General features: G+C 33.9%; 2 protein-coding genes across 3 annotated transcripts in view; one reads left to right on the top strand and one right to left on the bottom strand.

Annotated features, from left to right (window-relative positions):
* The window catches only part of LOC140437853 (bicaudal D-related protein homolog), a 158,318-nt gene that overhangs the window by 72,475 nt on the left and 61,903 nt on the right, over positions 1-23,940 (bottom strand). The window lies entirely within an intron of this gene.
* Positions 6,072-22,747, top strand: LOC140436312 (uncharacterized). The gene is made up of 3 exons (XM_072525022.1): positions 6,072-6,679; positions 15,300-15,564; positions 22,408-22,747. The coding sequence occupies exons 1-3, from the start codon at positions 6,151-6,153 to the stop codon at positions 22,664-22,666; spliced, it is 1,053 nt and encodes a 350-aa protein (XP_072381123.1). The 5' UTR covers positions 6,072-6,150; the 3' UTR covers positions 22,667-22,747.

Here is a 23,940-nt window from a genome sequence, read left to right as displayed (position 1 = left end):
GATTAAAGGTAGGTATTATTAACGGTTGGATTAAGTAATGCTATTGAAACTGGAAATTATAGAAGTTGATACAGCGAAAAATATAATATTGTTTTTCGTATGTCAAAAATTGAAAACTCATCAGGAACTACTTTCTTATTAGGTGCCCACCACAGAACCTCTCAAAGAACTCTATCATATGATTTCTTAAACGTTTATACTACACTGAAATAATTTTAATTTTGCTCATCATGCATCACTGATACTTCTTCGGTCGGCATCTTCATCCACGGTTATAAATACTCTTCTTTGTTTCGTTAACGCAATTAAAAAAAACCAAAAAAAAAATTTACATACAATCTTAATGAACGCAATCATCTCACTCTATTTACAGAAAACAATGATACATTTTTGTTAATAACTAAAAAATATTTCACAATAATTTGGATTAAAAATCAAGGTTTATTGTCGGCTCAAGCTTGTACAATGGGCAATTAAACATATCAAGATATATATCAGTTTTATCCAATTACGTTTAAATCTTTAGCAGACGTGCGTAGCATCCGGTTTCTTGTGAAGGCTGTACGCAACAGTGGGCCAGAAAAAACAGTCTTATACGAATTCCATTCATCTATAGAGTAAAATTGTTTTTTTGGCGTAACAGATGCGATTAAGAGTTTTACTAGCAATTAATATTTGTATCGAGAAAGTTATTTTTTGCATATTTTCTGTGCCAAAATCTCTAAATAAATTGCAGGATCATTGATTTCCTATTTAATAAACCAAAACAAAGGATATTATGGATTAACCATCTTTGGAGTGCAACGGTGACGCTTTTAAGTGACCAATTTAATTCACTAAGGTAAAACATATTACTTTTCCGATGACCAGCTGATAATACAAAATTAAGACAGTGTACTACAAAGAGCCATCTACAAACTGTATCTATACTATATTTGAACATTATTGAGAGCACAGTTTAATGACACAGTTTAGAATCCTCAAGGTAATGTCACAAACAAGTGATAAATAATTTCAAATTTTCTTGTTTCAAATGTCACAATAATTTTATTAAACCAATAAGCTAGGTACCTACATCATTCATTTCTTTTCATCATGTGCAACTCTTCTCCAGTGCCGGATTACCATAATTTTTACGTTTTTCGTAATTTCCTCATAGTCTGTTTTCAACGATCTCCCATTCGGTGATATTTCTTACTTTTTAATTGTTGTAAATTCTCTGCAAGTGACATAGTCAACGTATTCTATGAGATTTAAAAAAATAAATTATTCAGTTTGCAGAATTTAAAGTAAGTTCACAGAATTCTGTAAATATTCTGCTCCTGAATGGGAAGTCTTGAAGGGATTTCCATTGTTCTTTCTTATTTTTGCTGCGAACATAAGGTAGGTACGCTAAATATTGCCACTGTTCCTGATACTGCCACCCTCTATATTATAACAGATAGTATCGACGCTGTAAATAAAGTGGCAACAGTGGCAAGTGTCTGTGTCTATCAGCAACTTGTTTTCTATTCGGCGGTTGTAGTCTATAATATCCATCAGATGTACGAGCTCGCTATTTGTTTCTCGTGTGCGCATTATAAATAAACCTATTTTCCCCTTGATCCTGTGCAAGATATATTAAAATTTTCTGGATTTTTGTAATTCAGTTTAAGTAATTCACTCCAGTGGTTCTTATTTTATGAATTACATCAATTATTTCAAATGCAATTTTCCCAATCATTTAAATAATATTGTCAGTGACAATATTAATGACGAAATATTAAACACTTTTGTGAAATGACAAGAAAACGAGCTCAATGGTCAGGACAAGATCTACGCTCTTCGTTGAAAGCCATCTGAAACGAAATGTCCATGCGGAAAGGTGCTGCCAAGCGTTACAATATGCCTCGCTCAATGCGAGGTCTTCATCGCAGAACACAAAATCTCGTAAGAAAGCTTGGAAGATCACCGGTGTTGTTTGCAGCACAAGAAAATGTTTTTGTCGATAGAATTCACAGATTCGCTGAGGTAGGAATGCCTATTACAAGCAAGATTTTTAATGAAAAGTGAGTTATCTACAACAAATCACATACCAAATCCGTTTTCTAAAGAGTCGAATAAAGCTGGTAGAAACTTATTCTTGTGTAGGCATTCAGACGTAGCTAAGCGAAAAGCTCAACAAATTAATACGGCTCGAACCCAAAAAATGAATAAAACAATCATCGATGACTACTTGATAAAACGTAGCATATATAATATAAACGAAGAAGGATGCAGATGGAGAATTCATAAGCAACAAATTGTTTTTGCTAAAAAGAGAGCAGAACGGGTACATTTAACCGCACCCGAGTCCGGAGAATAGGCGTCAATTGTAGGTTGCGGAAATGCGCTTGGTGAACCTGTTGTCCTTTTTAAAGGCCAACGGTTTAAACCTGACTGGTCTGATCATTTGCCCCCTGGCTCAAAAGCCATTGTCACAAATAAAGGTAGTATGACATGCGAAGCATTTTTTTCGCAGCTTAACCATTTCTCTTCATTTAGAAACCCTGGTCCTAATCTACTAATATTTGATGGAGCTAAAAGTCACCTAGATATTTCAATAGTTGTGGGAGTTAATCGCATGGACATAACTTTATTTTTTCTTTCAATCAGCATTTAAAAGCTTTGATACATTTTGGGACCAAGAAGTCCTACAGTTTTAAACAGCAAACCCTGGCAAGCGATTATTAAAATGAGGTTGGAAGAAATTTTTACTTCAGTTTGGCAAACAGCAATAAAACTATTAAACATTATCCCCGGTTTTGCAGCTACCGGTATTTATTCGTTTAGATCAGACGCTATACTTGAAGCTGCCTTTGCACCAAGTTTGATCACCCACAGAAAAGAAGACGAAGTAAACCACAGTAGCTACCAAGATTTATCAGATGTTGTTAGAAGTTCTAGCAAGTCGATTGAACCAATTGAGGCAAGTACAAGAGGAAATAAAGTGCCAGAGAAAAGTAATAACAAAAAAAGCGCTGTCTTAAGTAGCGAATCATACATGAGATTTTAGTCTTCACGATGACTCACTTGACGACGACTCTGGTTAAGATGAACCTATGAAAAAATCTAATAGAGTAGCAGCTCTGAAAATGACAGTCCACTAATTGAAGTAAAATATAAACAGAAGGACAATACTGTTACAAAAGAAACAACAAAATGTAATTCGGGGTCTAATCAAGTAACAACTTCTGATGCCAAATACTTTAACTAAATTACCCATTGTGACAAGGAAGCCAGCTTTAAACAGTAAAGACCAGCAAGTTACGAAAGATTTGTTTGCACCAATACCAAAATTGAATAATCTAATTAAAGTTGTTAAAAAAGCAACGAGCAGTACGACAGAGAAATTAAGGAAAGAAGAGTCGTCGTATTGTTTCCTTTGTAACATCTGCAATAAAGAAGATTTTGCATAGTATGCTATCGATATGTTCACGAAGCCTGTTAGGACTGACTAAAAATGACAAAGAAAAGTTTATTTTCCCTCAATATTCTTATGTTATGTTTTTCAGAAATGTTTGTTACGTTTATACTACTTAATTGCCTTTATTTTTTCAGAAACATTTAACTGCAGTGACTAATATTGACATGGGTGGCAATAATAGGGGATCTGTGTAATCCTAATATTGCCATTTCCAACGTAAATAAAAACTATCCTTTGTTCAGTTTCTGTTTGGTTTTTTGGTATAATTAAAATATATTGTTTAGAGACAATACAATTTTTTACTACTAATAAATTTGTTTTCATTTATTAATAAAAGTGTAGGTTTTATTTACAACCAAATGTTAAGGACAATATTAAGCTAGCTTACCTAGCCAAATTTACACAAGGCTTTGTAATTTCGAAATTTATTTCTTTTATAAAAACACTAAACGCTATTTAAAAATTCTACTAACGTGTTTTTTCTCTAATTAATTAAATAAATCATCAACTACTCTCACTTTAATGACGCTTTGTATTTTTAAAACGAACATCATTATCTAAAACGCCAGTTTATCCTACAAAAAGTTATGTGGGTTGACAATTGAATAATTTAATTTTCAGTCATATCGCTTCCGATTTTTTTCTTTAATTATTCGCATGTGAGAAGGCTCCTTGACCGAGTTCTACTTCTGCCATTAAAGCTGGTACGAGTTTAAGTTTCTTGCTGAAGACATTGATCGATGCAGTCCCACGCGATGTTTGTTTTAAGCGATTCATTGCCGGATTGGTGTAAATTCGAAATCGTACTGGTAATTCGTTGTATTCCTGGACGAAAATAATCAAAGAAGTCAGCAATTTTTACAATATCTATTTACTTTATTTACAAAGATAATAAATAAAAAATGATGAAGTCTTTTCGATTAAATTTTATTAAGGTACATAAGGGAACTTGAAATATTTGTCAAGAAATTTCTTTTGCTACACATTATCAAATATTTGTTAAAATAAATAGAAGCTAAAACATAAATTGTCAATGGTGTATATCATTCTAAAACAATTAACACTTTATAACGTCCATATTTTGTCTTCATCCAACTTTTGACTTATTCTCGCTTATTTGCCAATAAGATATTATGTACATTTTAGGGGACTTTAATGCAAAAATTGACGTAAGTGTAGTTAAAAATATAGTAGGACAGTTAAATTTTGCCAAGAAAAGAATATGGTAATTGCCAATAATTCGATCAAAGAACAGTGAACATTTTTAATCATATTATAACATTGTAGTCAGTTCTGTCTTACACTCCCTTGGCATCTCTTGTTGCGTTATTGTGCATTCCATAATTAATTCATTCCAAAATAATTGTCAAGTTTCTCCTTCTTTGACACACTTTTCAGCTGCAATGGTGTTACTGGTAGTTGTAGAGCCGATTTACTTTTAATTTTAAAGGATGACATAATCCGTAATGTTATGCAGAAGACCGATTAGCAACGTTTAAACAGCTGAAATGGTGCGAATGAATAATTTCTGCGGTTAGATCCGCTTAATCGTCCGTCATTTTTAGCCGCGGGGTCTTGAAAAAAATAGTTGCTCTGGTGACAGCCCACGTGTTGTTTGTGTTCTAACATTATCTATAATTATTGATTTATATTTGATGCAATATAATGATATTTTGTATACATAGCCAGAAAATTAAGTGTTTTAATACCGCGATTGGTATTTTGACAGTTTTTTGAACAAACATTCGAAGAATTAAGTTATCTCAATTTAGCACATTATCATAAAATGTTAGATTATCTAATACTAACTACCAAAAATATGAGCTAATTTTCAAAACCGCACATGTCCATATTGGCTATTTTTTCAAGAAAGCAAAAAAACCGATTCATCTATATTGTTTCACTAACAGATTTTGATGTAATAAAGTTATAAATCTGTACTGGTTTCTGAACTAAGCTCGTCTGAGCCGAAAATGCTACAGAACCTCTAAAAATTATACTGCTAAAGCTGAATTTTACCGAGAATATTAATTTTTGGACCCCAAAAAGATGCAAAAAAAGTTTACCATTTTTACCCCTGGGCTTCCCCCTAAAACTTTCTTCGTAGGGAGGTAAAAACTCAAAAAAATCGATTTACCGATAATTGAAATAATAAATGTAGCTGAGATAATTTTAAACAAAAATGTTTATTAGAATTTTCTTTTTTTTGCCGTAAACAAACTCAGATTTGATAAAGATTTTATTTTAATTAAACGTGGCGCGATTTTGCCATTTGTTATGATTTCTCGTGGAGTTTTGATCCGCAATCATAACATGACAGGCTATGTATTTTAAAATGACGAATTAGAAACATCTCTTATTAAAAAAAATGTTTTTGAGCATTTGGGGTTATGAAAGTTACCTCTTCAAATGAGGAAGAAATCGATTAGAAGGAAAATATGGACATAGAGATCGAATAACTTTATATATGTGTATTTATTTCGTATCCTATATTTGCAAACATTAAATTACACTACAATTTATCAATGTGTTTTCATTTTTCGTAAATAAGTAAATAATTGACAGACACTGTGTAAACATTTAGACCAATCGCAGCTTTAGTTTTTTGAATAAACCATAAAACAAATCTGTCACATTATTTAAAAATTTTGACGTACAATTTTCATACCCCATTTTAAAAATACCAACATCAGTTTGTTTAAAAAATGGCTTTGTTAAGTTTTAAAAAATTTTGCAGTATTATTCTTAATCCAACTTTAGCACCAATACAATCCCCAAGTCAATTTAGATGTCTCAAATACTTGAGTGTTAAGATAGGAACCCCAGGATGGTTTAATCCAGTCAATAAATTTTTTGAACTGAAGAAACATACAACAGCCCAACATCAGCTATGTACAAAAAGCTCAGCAACAGATGAAACTAGACAGAAACAATTTGTTGGTACCACCAAGTGTGTAAAATATTCAAAAAAATGTATTTCCATGAATCATATTTATACCACCAAATTAAATACTCCCATGGACTCACGTTCCGTTAGATATTTTGCCACAAGCTCGAAAACGCCCAAAACTAAAGACGATAAAGCAAAGGAACCTGTGCAGGAAGGTCTATGTCCAACAAAAGTCACTAAGCCAAAGCCAAAGGAAAAAAGTAAAAAATCTTGGAGTTTTTTTTCGTCAAAACAAGAGCAAAAGGAGAAGGACAAGGATTGTCTGGAAGATTGTTGTGAATTTGGTAAGAAATATTGTAGAATTAGGTAATAAAAAATTGGCATATATACGACCTGACAACAAATTTGGTTTCCTCAGAGGTAGGAAATCCTTTGAAGACTTTAGGACCTAGACTATGTTCGTTTTTCAGAAAAGATTAGTTTCTTAAATTTTATTTGGTATTGACAGTAATAAAGAGCTTTCAAGAGACCATTATTTAGGCTTATCTATTTATAGGTGTTTTGGTCTTCTCTGCTTTCTTCTTGTGATAGTGTCCAATTTCACACTGGTCTTTATTTTTAGTCATTTTTGCATTCTCCTTAATTGTCTTTTTGGCGATTATGAGTTCTTGTGTGTATTCGTTTCTAATTATGTCTTACTTGGGCAAGGTAAGTATTCTTTCATAGGTTCATCTAAAAAATGTTCAAGCTTTTTTTTATTGTATTTTGTTAACCCTTTCGAGCCGGCATCAGGTTAAACGTAGTAGTTTCCCAGTACGGGCAAAGTCAACAGTTGCTGATTAATCCGCTTCCCGGTCACAATCAGTAATTATGATGGTGATTACATATATTCATTTTTATTTATTTTTCTGTTCGTATTGGCGTTATTAGAAAAAGAAACAAGTTAGTCACTAAAAAATCATTTTTATTTGAATTGAAAATTTATAAAGAAGCAAAATAACCAAAAAAATGTGCACAAAAAAACATTAATTCTAATTTTGAAACAAATTCAACAATACAGAACTCAAAATGTTAAAATTGTACGATATCGTTCAAAACAACTTACTACACACAAAGACGCATTATACTTTTGACACAAGTACCTTGTGTCTTTTCTAATTTTGCGTTTGGCACAAACGACACATCTTTTTGACAAAGGTCGCCGGTTTTCTCGTAACGGATAGAGCGTAGGAAAATGTCTTTCTACCAACCGTAATGGATGATCACCAGCATTCGGTCTGTTACTTCGTGACAGTCGAGGAGTGCTTTGTTTATATTTTTGTAAAATTTGTTTCACCAAATCCCTCTGGAAATCCAATAGAGGAATGTTTTTCCCAGTTTTGACTTTGTAAATAGCAAGCCATTTACATTTAGTACAACCAGGTCAAGTATATGAAAAAAGACCTTTTTGTACCATTTCACGTTTTTCCTTACGGATTCAGTAGAACTTAGGAACATGTCTGTTCTGTCGACTCCACCCATATTCATATTGTACGCGATAATACATTCAGGCTTTTCAACTTCTTGGTTTCTGCTATTTTTGATTTTAGAAATATTAGCTTTATGCATGGTTGTCAACATTACAACGTCTCTTTTATCTTTCCATTTGAGTGCGAAAGATTTGTCAGTAGAAAAGTATTGTATAGAACCTTTTTCCAGATTATTTTTAAATTTTGGCATATGTTTTCAATTCTGCTTTACAGTTCCGCAACAATTAGTCTTTTTTTCGAATAAAGCTTCAGCCAGTAATGGACTGCTGTACCAGTTGTCCATGTAAATTTTGTGGCCATTATTCCAATATGGCTCGGTCAGTGTCATAACGATATTCCCAGATATACCAAGATTCTCAGAATACTGAGTTATATCTGTATCCGCTCCGGTATATATTATGAAATCTAATATATAACCGGTTTCACAATCAATGGCGACAATAAACTTAATTCCAAAACGATGCCTTTTTTTTTCGGAAGATATTGGCGAAACGAGATAAGTCCTTTGAATAACCTAAGGCTTTCATCTATGGAAATATTTTCAAATGGATAGAAGTTTTTCTTGAAAATATTTCTAAAATAGTCACTTATGCTTCTAATTTTCACAAGACGGTCATTTAAGTTACAGTTATTGTTATCCGAAAACTGGATATTTCTCAATAGCTGAAAATATCTATCTCGAGGCATACACTATTGAAATGTTGGTGGTTCTAGTAAAGCATCTTTGGTCCAATAATCACGCAGTCTCTGCTTTTTTAGTTGTGGAATGAGCAAAGGTACGGCAATAAAAACATATATCTTATCAATATCTGTGTTTTGCCAGTTTTTCATGAGAAAAGAGCCAAGCATTCCAGAATTGGCATTATCACAGAATATATTGGTTTGTTCAACGACTTTTTCCATTAACACTTGTGTAAAAAAGGCTTCAAACACTTGTAGGACAGATGGAGCGTCCGACAATGCTTCAATACAACATCCAGAGGCATCGTTTGAAAAATTATGTATTGTAGGAGCAATATTTTTTTCTTGCCACTCGAAAGGATCCGATTCTTTTTGTTTTCTTTTTCGTCTTTTGGGTTATGGAATATCAGGAACAACGAGTTCGGTGTCACTTTCTGAACTGTCATGGTTTTTCTCACTATCACTGCACATCGGTTCGCAAATATTTTACCACCCGTAGCTCTTCTCTGATTCAACATCAAAGTTTTCGTCTGAATCACTGTTAAAAGCAAGTTCTAACAATTCTTCTTCAGATAAACCCTTTTTACGAAACATATTGTGAAAAAACGTGCAAATACATTGCGTATGCCTACGAAGTTATAAATTCACTGACGCAAAATCAACCAAGTGTCGACCCTATCGGAGCTAGTAAGAATCGATGCTAGAAATCCCCACTATTGATATTTTGCTGGTGCTCTGTTACGTGAATGATCCAGAGATATGTAAGAATGATCACAGTCAAGTTATCCATGCGCTGATAAATACGTTTTCCGTCTCGAAGTGCATCTTCTGTCCCTGCGGACTTATACGTCTCCCGGGTATCGGACTCGTTAGATTTCGCGGATATATCAGTTTTCCGTTACGAAAGGGTTAATCTCCGTGTTTCAGCGATATAGATTCTGACATTCATTACAAGTGTGTATCATGTCAATAAATGTAGAAATCTATCTCGATTGTATTCAGACCTCGTATGGAGTTAGAAGGGGAATAAAAAATATTCAATCAAATTGTGATACAAATGTTTATCGAAGTTTAAAATAAAATATATTGTCCATTTTGCATACATACATAATTTTAGTTTACTTTATTTTATTTTTTAATAAATAAAGGGTATGTATTTTTGTTTCCCAATATATTTTTGGACGAAACTTACAAAATATTGAAAAAGTACATTTATGTATCGGATAGTTCCGAACTGCTCTTGTACAACGTAGATTCACCGCTAGATGTCGTTATTAAATAACAAAAAACAAAAAATACACGCAGAATTTTGCAAAGAATACAATAATCTAGTTCACTTTAATTTATAAAATTTTGCTTTTTATTACGTTATTATTTAATTACGTCATTTACCAGTGGACCTGTACCCTTCAAATAATTTCCAGGTGTTTCTCGATGCCGCTTTTATTGTGTATTTTATCTCGAGCTTGTATCATCTAATATCTGCCGTTCTTAGTTGGTCACCCGGTACACTGTACGAAACTAGAAACTTTTTACTATACCCTCGTATTTCAGACGTAACATATTACACAAACTAAAACATAAATAACTATAAACTTACCACGAATCTCGATCATAAAGAAAATGTCACAAAACTTCTAATGGCTTACCTGAAACAAATAACAAATTATAAATTTCTCGTATTGGTATTAGTGGTATTACACAAAGCGAAACGAGAAAAATTTTTATTTAAATGCGCATACGAATGCACACGACTTGGTCACGCAACCGTCTGAATTTCTCTGCTGAATTTTACAATTTCACTTTATCAGGACCGGTCTTGAATTTTTTGTTCACAGAAAGAGAGTAGAAGTCTAACAAACTAGATATATGATGGATGGAAGAACAAAACGGACACAAGTAGCAAGAAAGTAGCAAAATAAGACAGTTAATAAAAGTTTGGATAAAGCAACATACTATAAAGCCCTAACACTATGAGTAAGTTGTTACATGTCTAGAAATAATCCAGCCCTCTGTTTGACAACAGGTATTCTCTAAATTACTAAAATAGAGCCATAAATCCATTGACAAACTATTGGGACTCAACTAGCTTTTAAACAGCGAGATTATGGTGGATTCTATTGATATTAATTTGAAAAATAAAAAGGTATTATATGGGCCAGTTAGATTAAGACTAGAAACACCAAGAGTGTGTTAAAACGTATCCACAACATTGCGTTACATCTGATTTTATAAATACCTTTGAATGTAATAAGAAAACTAAACATCAATACATATGTTACGCAGAAAGAATTAGTAGAAGTGGTAGCAAATCTCTCTGATTTCGAGGTTCGGTCAGGAATTAATTCCGGCAACTGTGACTCAGACGTGAGTGAAAATGAAGACGACGACATTGAAAAGTCAACTGAGAACAGTTCCATTGTTGATACAATTAATGAAAACTGTGACACGCCACATGTATATAAATCAAAGTCAGGAATAATCTACTTAGCCCACCAACCACGCCCTAGGTCGCGAGCTGTACCAAACATTTTTCGTAAGCAACCAGGACTTGGACAAAATTCTTTACTCCGGAAATACTGAAAAATCTTATGCGGCATACCAATGAAGAAACTGAGCTTTATTACTTGGATTTTAATAAGACTCAATGCAAAGTTCAAAATGTTCCACTTAGCTTATACCAAAGTATTCTTGGGTTGTTCCTCAATGTTGGGTTCATGTACGTGGGTCTTTTTTTTCTCTAACTGATAAACTACAGAAAACTTCAATGAACCAGAAAACTTGGAAACCAGATCTCAACGAGTAACTCCACAAAATTCCAGTTCCCAAAATATTCCACAGAATGCAGGATCCAAGTATAATTCTGCAAAAAGCCTAAAAAAGGGTTTTCCTCGCAAAACCTGAAGTCGGATTTCACTATAACCCATACAAAGCAACCGAAATCAATCCGCTTCTGATGTTTCTCGATTAAGTCTAGTGCCTTTTGAATTTACAAATTCAATTTAAGTGTAGCTTCTTTTAGTCGCCCAATAAATCCAATAAAGACTAATACCACAAATCTAACTGCTTACTTAAAGCCGGTAGGTACATCGTTGATTCCAAAGAAGCAATTTGTAAAACAAAAGATATTAGGTCAAAAAACCACTGTAAAAAAATATGGACGAGAAAATACTTTCTTATAAAGCCTCTTAACATTTTTTTCACAACTACTAACTAAAATAGACAACCTGTTGGACACTACCTATCTCCGTTCAACAAACATTAATACTTGACGTACAAATCAAGTCGTATCTTGAACAAATTGATAGTACGGGCGATTAAATACCGATTAGTAACGCGATGTTATTTTCTACGTAGTACAGGAGGTAAGATCAGAATTTCACGTGAATCATTGATAAAAACACCGAATTCATACTCAATTGCGGAAAATACACAAAAACCTGGCTATCACATTTCTTCACAAACATAATTCAGACCGGCAGTGTCTCACGGGAATTTCAACACTCAAAAGTCATAGCAAGACTAAAAGGGTAAACCAGCTGACCACCCAAAAAGCTTTCGACCAATTGCTCTATTGTCTATAATGTATAAAGTACTCGAAAGACTAATTTTTAACAGAATAAGCCCAACAATCCTCAAAGCTATACCAATTGAGCAAGCAGGTTTTAGACCAAATTCAGGTTGCACAGACCAGGTACACAGACATAAAAGCCGGCTTTCAAAGAAAACTAAAGAGTTCTGCTGCGTTCATAGATCTGTCAGCAGCTTTCGACACCGTCTGGCGAGAAGGAATTATTTATAAACTCTTATGCACTATTCCTTGCAAATTCACCGCTAGATTAATAGAAAATATGCTCACCGACAGAGTATTTCAAGTAAATATAGAATCCGAAGTAAGCACCCACAGAAAACTCAAAAATGGTCTGCTACAAGGCTCGCTACTCGCACCACTGCTTTTTAGCTTTTATATCGCAGACATGCCGACAACAACATCAACAAAGTTTGGCTATGCTGATGACTGGGCTTTATTAACCCAAACAAAGTCATTAGAAAAAGCTGAAGAGATTCTTACGGAAGATCTAGAGGTTATGAGAAATTACTTTCAAAAATGAAGACTTCGGTCAATGCCTCCAAGACCGAAGTAACCTGCTTCCACCTAAACAACAATCTGGCGTCAAGAACCCTTAACGTTCACTTTGATAACATACGACTCAACCACAATAAACATCCAAAATATCTAGGCGTGGCCTTGGACAGAACGTTAAGCTTTAGAGAACATTTAAGTACAGTTACCGAGAAGATAAAAACCAGAAATAACATCATTCAGAAGCTCTGCGGCACAACATGGAGGGCATCAGCGTCCACACTCAGGTCTTTAAGCTTAGCTCTTGTTTATTCCAAAGCTGAATACTGCGCGCCAATATAGATCAACAGTGCTCACGTTAAAAAGATAGGTGTTCACCTAAATAACACCATGAGAATGATCGCTGGAGTAATCAAATCTACACCAACACATTGGCTACCAGTGCTGAGCAACATTCCACCACCACATCTTCGACGACTCACTCTTCTTACCAAAGAATATAATTAGCTCCTTAGCAACACGGTGCTGCCGATTCATAACTATATAGAAGATGCAATCAAAAGTCGACTGCGCTCTACAAAATCTCCAATACAAACTGTATAATCAGCCGCAGCCACAGGGTTCAACATGATCACCAAATGGATCCATGAATGGTCGACTAAATACAGCCATACTTTGCATTACAGACACCTCCTGGATTTGACCTACCACGTATGGCCTGGTGCACACTTAACCGCATCAGAACTTAACATGGTCGATGTGCGGATATGTTGCACAAATGGGGCAAGCTACCATTACCGTCATGCAGCTGCGGAGAGGTCTAATCTATCAAGTACAGAACAGAAGAGTGCCACCAGCGAGCCTACGAGGGCAGTTCACAAGACTTCCCGTTTGCGACGATCGAGTCGACCAACTATATAATCAACCTCGACGTTTGCCTATAAACTGGGCATCATTTAAGTATTTTTATATTAACATTTATTGTAATGTTTATTGTAATATTGTAGATGTGTCAAAATGCCATACGCTAAATAAATAAAAATTGATAAAAAAATTGACAGGCTTCAGTATATGTGCTCAGAGATTCACAGAACAATAAAAGGCAAGACAAGTAAAAAAGTAAAGATATAACCCATAAATCCAAGCTAACTAAATTAGATTTCTTCGAAGAAAAAATGCCAGAAGAAGACGTGATAAACAGAGAAACAAAAATATAATAGAGAAGAAAATAGAAGCAATATTAAATTGCAAGTCGAAAGAACAAAATATATTACACATCGTAATATGGAGTGAAGTTTGATGCTGAAATAGATAATAAGTGACTAATACTTTGACTTGAGAAGAAGAAATAAAGTAAGATGACATAATTCTGTTCAAAATTACAGTGCATGTGTAGTTAACAGAAAAACCTGAGACGACATTTTTTGAATATTGAAAAATACCTAACAAAAGGGCGTCTTAACAAACCTAATCAGACTCTGAGCAGTTCCATTGTGAAAATTTGAAACAATGGATGGATATAACATTCTTAAAGCTGCTTATAAATGCTGTAAACAAACTAATGTGGGCCAAAATTGTCGCCAACGTCTAATGAGAATTTAACACGGGAAGAAGAAGAAGAGTAATACCTAGATGGTACAAGACAATAATATCGCAACAAAATTGTTATCATCTCGATTATTATCATTGATTAATAAAATGGATGATGATATTTTTACGCCTAAGTCTTTGCTACGCTGCTTGTCGACAATTCTAGCGCCTTCTATAGACTTCAACTGGAATCTGGAAGCGGTTGGCAAAGATAGGCAAAAATATATACAAAGAACAATTTAGATTTTAGAGTCAGTCGATAAAATAAATTTGCACTGTTAGGTCAATAAATGCTATAAATGAATTGTGTTTTTAGTGTTAGTGTTAGAAGACTCTTGCAAATAAATTAAAACAAGTTTTAGAAGACTAAATAAATTAAAATAAACATTACAATATTAAATTTGAACACAATGACAAAAAGCAACAAATAACTCTATAATATTTTCCACAAATAAAGCCGGTCCATGGTCCCACGATATTTTCTAATAATGCATCGGTGACATCATAAATTATATCGTTTAATATTACACATCAAACGAAATTAAACTTTATGAATTCTTTAATTAAAAATATATCAAACGAGTAAAATTCGTAATCAAAGTACAATAAAGATAAGTATCATGAATAAAATTAAATGTTTTGTTTTTAAATTAATTTTCTAATTTTGTTTATTAGCCGTTTAATTAATTGAAACTACCTATTACTACACGATAGCTAATCGTATAATCTTGAAAAAGAGCTTGATTGATAAACTTTCACATGCTTAAGATCCTGAATGTTTCGGTGATGTGGTTTTTGTTTTAAAATAATTTTTAGAAAAGTGTTTTTAAACGTGAAATCTTCAATATTTACTTTCAACTAAAATTATTTTATTGATTTTTTACTTGCTCGAAACTAAGCTATTAAGCTATGTTATGTTCTTATCAATTTAATCCAATCAACTGGTAGATATTTATCGTCTGTATTGTTATACCCGTTTTGGATGAACTTTAACTCCATTAACAAGTTTTGACAATCTCTTCTATTTTTGATTCTAAAAATCTAAAGTCTAAAGTCTAAAAATCATTTTGTTATTTACAGTAAAAGTTCAAACAGGTCCCGATCCTGATTTCAGACACTTAGATGGAACCATCTACAAATCGTGTGGGCAGGCTTACCTTCTCCAAAAAGAAAAAGTTTCTAGAAAGAAAATGTCCGATTTTGAGATGTGGGAGAACAATTTGGTTGATCGAATAGAAAGACATCCAGACCTGAAGAACGTCGAAGACCCCATGCCTGAGTTTCAGAGCGTCGGCCAAAGACTGGTGGATTTGGCGGACAAAAAGCTGCATCCGCTATATAAAAAGTAAGATTGTATATTTACACCATGACTGTTTTCTTTTTTTAATACAACATTACAGAGCAAACTACTAAGTGCTAAGAAAATATATTCCTTTTTGTTCTATTTCAGGTTTGTCTATTGGTCATATCCATTATTTTAATTTAAGAAACTATTTCTATACTTTTTGTCTTCTTCTTTGTGTGCCTTATCCTTCAAGGATATAGTAGATCTTGGGCCAATTGTATTCTGTCTGCAGCAGTTCTGAAGATTTCTATCGTTGTTTCACCACTCTACTATTTTAAATGTTTTAACTAGGACGTGCGTCGTCTGCTTGGTCATCCTTTTCCTTCCACTTTCCCTTGTACAACCAATCGCATCAATTCATATTTTTTATTTCTTAGTATGTGACGAAACTAGCTCATTTTTTTTCTTTGTATTGTTGAGTATTTCTTTTTCTTTTTTCATCTTTTTTGTTTCCGTGTTTGTTACATGTTGTGTCCATGATATTTTCCACATTCTTCGATAACATCACATCTCAAAGCCAGCAAGTATTTTTTTTAGTTGCGTCCGTCATCACACAGGCTTTAACTCTATATAAAAGGGTAGAGAATACGTAGCATCTTAAGACCCTAGTTCAAATTTTTACTCCCAGTTTCCCATTGCATAATACTGCTTTCATCTTATTGAAAGCGCTTCTGGCTATCTTAATGCATCGTTTTATTTCGAGGCTGTAGTCCCATTGTTCGTTTAGCTCACATCCCAAGCAATTGTATCTGGGTACTTTCTCTAAAGCTTTTTCTTTACCTTAAATTGTTTCATCTTCAATCTTGTTCTTCATTCTTCATTCTTGTTCTCGCAATACTACGTAGTGCCATCTACCAAAATTGACAGCCCTTCTCGGCTGTTCGCACGGAGTATTGTGTCGTCTGAATATCTTAGATTATTCACTAGTGTTCCGTTAATTGATATGCCTTCATTGACGTCTTCTAGTGCTTTTTTTAATCTTCTGAGCACATATTAAAAAGTAGAGGGGATAGTACACATTCTTGTCGTACTCCTCTTCTTATTGATATCTGTTTAGATTTTTGTTGGTCTACTCGTATTATAGCTTTCTGATATCGGCATAAATTCTCACATCCTGATCATCTATTTCTACGTTCGGTGATATGTTTGCCAGCCTTCTGTGTTGTATTTTATCGAAGGCTTTCTTAAAGTCAACTAGGCATATGAATATATCACACGTTATATGAATGTTTGTATAGCAAATAAGGCCTTTCTAGTGCCAAACCCTTTTCTAAATGCCAGTTGGTTTCCTTTTTGTATATATTTTTAAATATGCTATTACATGAATGTAAAAATTGTTATATACAAGAAGACTTAAAGAATAAAAGTTATTTTTTTGACAACAAAACAACTAATAGACCAGTCAATCGTGAAAGATAATCGACACGATGGCTTTTTGGTGGAATGAAATAAAATAATTTTTTCCTTGACGCTCCCTGTACAAAAAAGAAAAATATATACATTACTGAATAGAACATTGAAAACCCTATTAAACGTTGTATCATACGCTACCCCTTTTAATTTAAAATTTTCTCAGGGGTAACTACTACCCCTAGGAAGTTCAAGATACATTTGTATAATGTCAGTGGGAAAGTGTATTTTCAGATATAAAAATTGACCTGTTTCAGGATTTTCCATTTGTGTTTATAATAACGTATAAAATGAATTTATCCGTTACTTTAGGACATCACTTAATAATATAATACATAATCAGATACAAAGGGCCATTTACAAACTATAATCTAATGTTTAAACAGTAGTTTTCCTATTAAAAGAAGGAATTATTTATTATCCAATTTATGTTTTCATTTTTCTGTAACTGTTACTATCCACAGAGTGAACAGCTACACATACCTTGGTACCAACATTAACAGCCAATGGGATCACTCCAGTGAAATAAAACAACGCATAGGAAAAGCGACATCGGCGTTCATAATGATGAAGTCTCTTTTCAAAAGTCACGATTTACCACTTGCTACCAAAATCTCTCTCATTAGATGCTATGTATTTTCTACGTTATTATACGGAGTAGAGGCCTGGACACTTACCGAAGCTTCTTTAAGAAAACTCGAGGCATTCGAGATGTGGTGTTACAGACGTATTTTAAGAATTTCATGGGTAGATCGTGTGACTAATGTTGAGGTCCTACGTAGAATAGGCAAGGAATGCGAGATTATTAACACCATCAAAGAGCGCAAACTAGAATATCTTGGCCATGTTATGAGGAATGAACAGAGATACGGCTTGTTGCAACTCATTCTTCAGGGCAAGGTATTTGGAAAGAGAGGACCAGGGAGAAGGAGAATATCTTGGCTTCAAAACCTGAGAAAGTGGTTTAATACATCGACAACCGGACTATTCAGAATAGCAGCAAGCAAAGTTAGGATAGCCATGTTGATTGCCAACATCCGGAACGGATAGGCATCGTAAGAAGAAGAAGAAGTAACTGTTACTGTAACTTGTACACTGTAAACTGTACGGAGCTCAAATCTTAACATGGGGCATATTGAGTAATGCATTATAATTTATTTTGTATCTTCCCCATACCGCAAAAATTATGAACATGTAAAGAAGATAAAAACAAAACTAAGATTATGCAATTGATTTGATTTTCACTGTTATAAGACAAGAATGCAAAGGGTGTCATAATACCAACATAAACGTAACCGTTATGTCAAAAAAACTGCGTCCTTTAGTGATTACTCCATGCAACAGCTGGCTTTGCTGCACTTCCGCTACACCCGGTAGAGCGGTGCATGTTGTAAGTTGTGATTAATCAGAACACGAGCAATTCTGTAATACTTTATTACAGCTTTCGTTGAGAATATTAGTTTTAACGAGAAATACAAAAACGTCGATTAAACTAGATAAGCAATCGCTTGTGTGTGATGTAATTGCAAGTAAAATGATGTAAAACGAGACGTTTTTTATCTTTTGTGCATTTTTTGCTACTTTAAGTGCATAATGTTTGAAGTGATCTGGAAGTTTATGTTAATTTAATTATATGATACGAACTTTCTCATTCTTATTATTAGTAATTGTTCTTATTGTTACTCGTTGAAATAAAGGTAAAAAATTTACACTATGGCAAAAAGTATCAGGTTTTTATACCAATTTTTTTAAACTTCTACCACAACGCCTATACCCATAGAAATCGCCAACAGATAGTAGATTTAAAACAGTTGTACCGTTGCAAAGACTATACCAAGTGCAGATATTAACTCTGATTATAACTTGGTGAGCAACTTTAAAATGATCCTAAATAAAGTTCAGAAAAAGTGATAAAAAAATGTTGGTATCTGAATAAAATAATAGAAAAACACCACGCTTATAGAGATAAAAAGATGATAAATGCGGAGTGTACAAATATGAGAGACTGTCAAAACCACAGACCACTTGATTTGTGGTCAAAACTTTGTTAAAGAGACTATTTCACTAGACTATTTTTAACTGATAGCGTTATAGAAACGCCACGTTTCCTACTGACAAAACTCCTTCCTGTCCCTGATTTCTCAGCGAAAAATTGTCAGTTTGACAAACGTCATTGAGGCGTAATCAATTTTGGACAGATATAATGAATCCAGACGAAAAATCAAGATTTTGATGCCAGTCAGGTGAAGAAATCAAAAAATTGATTTCGGAAAATGTCCCATTGAACACGCAGAGGTCCAGAAGCTCTATTTGGACCAAATTTTCGGAGTTTCTACGGGTGAGAAATTTTACGCTTGAAAGATGTACTACCATAACAGAACTAGCAAAAATTCTCGAGGATTATGCCTACAATGTGAAAAAAGGCAATGGCGAAGACTATAAAGAATCAGTCAATGTTGAATACTACAGCAAAAATGGTAAAAAAAAAATTTACGGAGTACGGCATAAAAATCGAACCTTTCTCGGATATATATTTCAAATGTGCAAGATTAGCTAGAGATACCAAGCAGAGGCAGCTTCAAAGTGTTCAAGAAAAAAGAAAACTCAGTTCAAAAGCATTATCCACCGAAGAACTATTAAAAATCATCCAAAGCTACGACGAGGAAACCCCGGATGGAGCACAAAAAAAGTTTTTTTACCCTTGCTCATTTGAACTTTCTTAGAGAGGCAATGAGGCCGTAAACTGCAAGATTCACTTTTTCTAGAAGGAATTTGATGTTATGGGAGAATTTGCGGGCCGAATTGAATACAACAGCATTTTTCCAAAACAAATCAAGGCGGTTTAAAAAGTTTCGCAAGCAGCAAATGGTTGGTAAGAAATTCATCAAACGAAAATTTATGCCCAGTTAGATTATTTTTGAAATTAATGGACAAAGGGGGACCAAAGATTTTGCCAGACAGACTTTTTCTTACCGTTCACCCCAACTGAAAGGATGGATCTTGGTTCAAAAACTGTCCACTTGGAATCAACACCGTATCTAAGTGGACAAAAATGTGAGCTGAAATAATTTGAATAGACACAAAAAAACATAAAATAACAAACCATTCTTATAATCTTCAGCTGTGTCAGCCTTGTTCAAGCAAGATGTTTCTGAACAGGAGTTAATTAAATTAACGGGTCACTCAAATGCAAGGTCTCTAAAATCATATATGTAGCTGGATTGCAGTTACCACCAGAAGTTGATCGAAAATCTCAGAACAACAAATGAAGCTGGACCTACTACTACTACTACTATCGGTTTACAGCGTTCTCCGACGCCTTCCGACTCCTAACCGCCATTCTTCTCTATTCAGCCATAGGCCTGGAGGGATTTCTCTTTCCTCTAGTTCTTTTTCAATTCCCTCCCTCCAGCTTTTTCTCGGCCTTCCTCTTTTCCTTCTCCCTTGTGGTGTCCACGTCAAAATCTGTTTTGGAATCCTGTCATCTGGCATTCTCTGTACATGGCCGTACCATATTAACTGTTTTGTTTGGATGAAGCTGGACCTTCGAGGTCCCAAATCCTACAGTTCAATAATACACAAAATCATGTTTTGGTAGAAAAGAATGGGCAACCTCAGGAACAAAGAATACATGGATGACAGAAGAAATCCTAGAACTGATGGACGTGAGAAGATCTTACAAAAACCGCAATGAAGTAAAATATAAAGAAACCCAGAGAACCATCCGAAACAAAAATCAGGAAAGCCAAAGAAGAATGGATGAACAGCAGATGAAATCAATTTGGATTTCATATGGGGTTTGATACGAGGGAGGCATTATTTGGCCTCCAGATATTACTACAAAAATGCCGAGATCAACTAAAAGACATGTTTCTCTGTTTTATCGACTAGGAAAAAGCGTTTGATCGAGTAAAACACACAGAACTCATAGAAACCCTAACACAACATGGGATAGACCATAACACGGTGGATTTTATTAAAAAACTATATTGGGATCGAATGGCGTCGATTAAAATAGACAATCGTATGACAGCAGAAATGTCAATAAAAAGAGAAGTTCGCCAGGGCTGTGTACTTTCTCCACTATTGTTGTCACTGATAATGAAAGGGGAAGTGAAAGGAAGAAGAAAAGGCTCCTGGCTGAAAAATGTAAGACACTGAACGAGCATGGACACACATTTGATACTAAGAACAGCTCAAGATAGAGAGCAATTTGTTGTAGTTATAGCCAACCTTCAGTAATGGAGAGGGCACCTTAAGAAAGAGATTGATTTTACTTTTTTGAATAGAGAAGAAAGGTTTCTGATTTTATTTTCGTTTAGTTTGTTATTCGTTTTGTCATATAATTTAGAAGAATTTGGACGCTATAAGATATAATTACGGGGTATTCTAAGTAATTTTTTGAGGAAGAATATACTCGAAACCCCGGATAGTTCATCTCATTTTCCTTTTATGCACTTGTATTCAATTTATATTGATAAATAAATTTCTATGATTTTTTTTGTTAGTACTATTTATAAATAAAGCTATAAATATTTAGTGATGCTTTAAATATATGTAAATAATTCATAATAAACAAAAACCTACGTGAACTCCAAATATGCGATGATATTGAACTTATGAAGATATTAAACAAATAATTTTGGATAAATTTAAATATTGTATACAAATATAAAATTCTAATAGAAGATGGAGGCGTGTATGATGTTCTGGGATTCAATAACGAGAGAAAAGTGGGTTCTGTAGGCAGGAATTACTGTTTTAATCAATGTCAAGAACTGCTAAAGGAAATTTGTAGTAACATATAGTAATTTGTACGAAGCAAGGGTTCTCTGTCGAGTAGAAACATCAGTTGTTTGCCTGATACGAGTCTCAAATTCTGCTACTACTCTTGAACAAAGTTTTGTTCATGTCAGCTTCCTACTTTGTATTATTTATGCTGCATTATCTAATAATACTGTCGGCCATTCAACGTACAAAAGAATTTGTTGGTAAAAAGAAAAAGGCAAACAGGAATAAGAAACTCCACAACAAAACTCCTTGGTTCTGCAAGGAAGTAAGAAAAAATGCAGAGAAAAGAAAAAACAGTCAATCTGGAATACAAAAAAAAAAATTAAAAAAACATATTCGTATGAAAACTATAAATTTCTGAAGTCGAAATCGAAACGTCAAATAAACTTAATTTTAAATATCAATTGTAGCTTATTTCCAACAAAAACAGTAAATTACATTAAAATGCCACAAGAAAATAGCTTCAGAATAATTGATTTGATCTTGATTGATTATGGCGAAAGAGATAGATATCTCCATCTCTTTCCTTCTAAACCATCTTATGTTTTTATCTTATATTTCACATTCTTTTGGACAGCTTTAAACTAATCCTTTATCAATTTTAAATGTAAAGATAAAATTTAAAAATCTTTTTTTTTTCAGATATATGATGACTCCAAAACCTCCTCGTCAGTTACCAACTCCGAAGCACCTCTACAAATCTATAAGTGGCCCGATAAAGCCTGACGACATACCAAGCAGGTTTAAGTTCAACAAGGAATGTTTGGATAGAAAGAATATATACGCGGATTTCAAAAGAGTCGAACCACCGAGGCAGCTTTTGGCCAAAATTCTAGAAATACAATTGAACGAAAAGCCAACGATGGAGAAGAAGATCAAAAATCAGAACAAGAAACAATGAAAAATGTGAATGAAATGAAAAAGTGAAGTGTTTTATGCAACCTTATGTAGTTCAATAAAAGTTGATTTTTTATTAAAAGAAGGATCTTTGTATTTTCATTTGATACGGAATGAATTTTTAACTTTAGTTTTATATATATATATATATATATATATATATATATATATATATATATATATAAGCGGGGATCCTACAGCTTCTGCCGCTTCCCGCATTTCGATCGCCATCTTTTTCTATCTCTCCAGGTGTCTTCATCAATGGCTCTATCTTTCATGGTTTCCATAACACCTTGTATCCAAGACTTGGCTGGTCTTCCTCGTTTCATTCTATTACTTGGATTGTATTCCATAGCTCTTTTTGGCCATCTGTTGTCGTCCATCCTCTGTACGTGTCCATACCATATTAACTGTCTAGTTTCTATTCTTTCAGAAGTTGTATGTACTCTATCTGTTTTTCTTCTAATTTCAGAATTAGGTATACGTTCTACTCTTGATATACGGCAAGCTCTTCTTAGGTAGTCCATTTCAACCGTGTCAACTTTTTTCTTTCCTTTTACTGTCATTTGCCAACATTCTGCTCCATATGTAAGAATGGGCTCTACAAATACTTTGTAGATAGTCATTTTAGTTCTCATAGTAGCTTTGTTGGACCAAAGTATCGAATTCAGAATTTGAACACTCTTCCTGCCTTGTTTCACTCTATAGTCTATATCTCGTTCCGTTGTTCCTTTACTGCAGATAATACTTCCCAAATATTTGTATTCGTAGCACCTTTTCATTTGTCTAATTTCCAAATCCGGGTCTTCGTCTTCACTGCCTATTCGCATATATTCTGTTTTAGACATATTCATACTCATCCCCCATTTTTCGTATTCATCTTTGAGCTTTCTAAGCATATAATCTGCATCTTCTTCACAGCTTGCAATTAGTACTTGATCATCTGCAAAGAACAGCGTTGTCAGATAATGGTTGTTAAGCTTCAACCCCATTCCCGCACATTTTTGTCTGCACTGGTGCAGTGCTTCTTGGATATATATTTTGAATAGGGTGGGGGAAAGACAACATCCTTGTCTCAAGCCTTTCGTTACTGTAAATACCCTTGAGAAAGTATTTCCTGTTTTTACAGTGCTTTGAGGACATTTATAGATGTTCAGTATTGCTTTTAGATATGTTTTACTAAGGTCCGTTTGCGTCAAGACACTAAATAAGAGTTTTAAAGGAACTGTATCATAAGCCTTCTCCAGATCTATAAATACCAGATGCGTAGGGAGATTT

The sequence above is a fragment of the Diabrotica undecimpunctata genome, chromosome 3 (assembly GCF_040954645.1).
Source record: "Diabrotica undecimpunctata isolate CICGRU chromosome 3, icDiaUnde3, whole genome shotgun sequence".
Lineage (NCBI taxonomy): Eukaryota > Metazoa > Arthropoda > Insecta > Coleoptera > Chrysomelidae > Diabrotica > Diabrotica undecimpunctata.
Note: the sequence above shows the minus strand (reverse complement) of the source record. Positions and strands in the feature narration are given on the sequence as shown.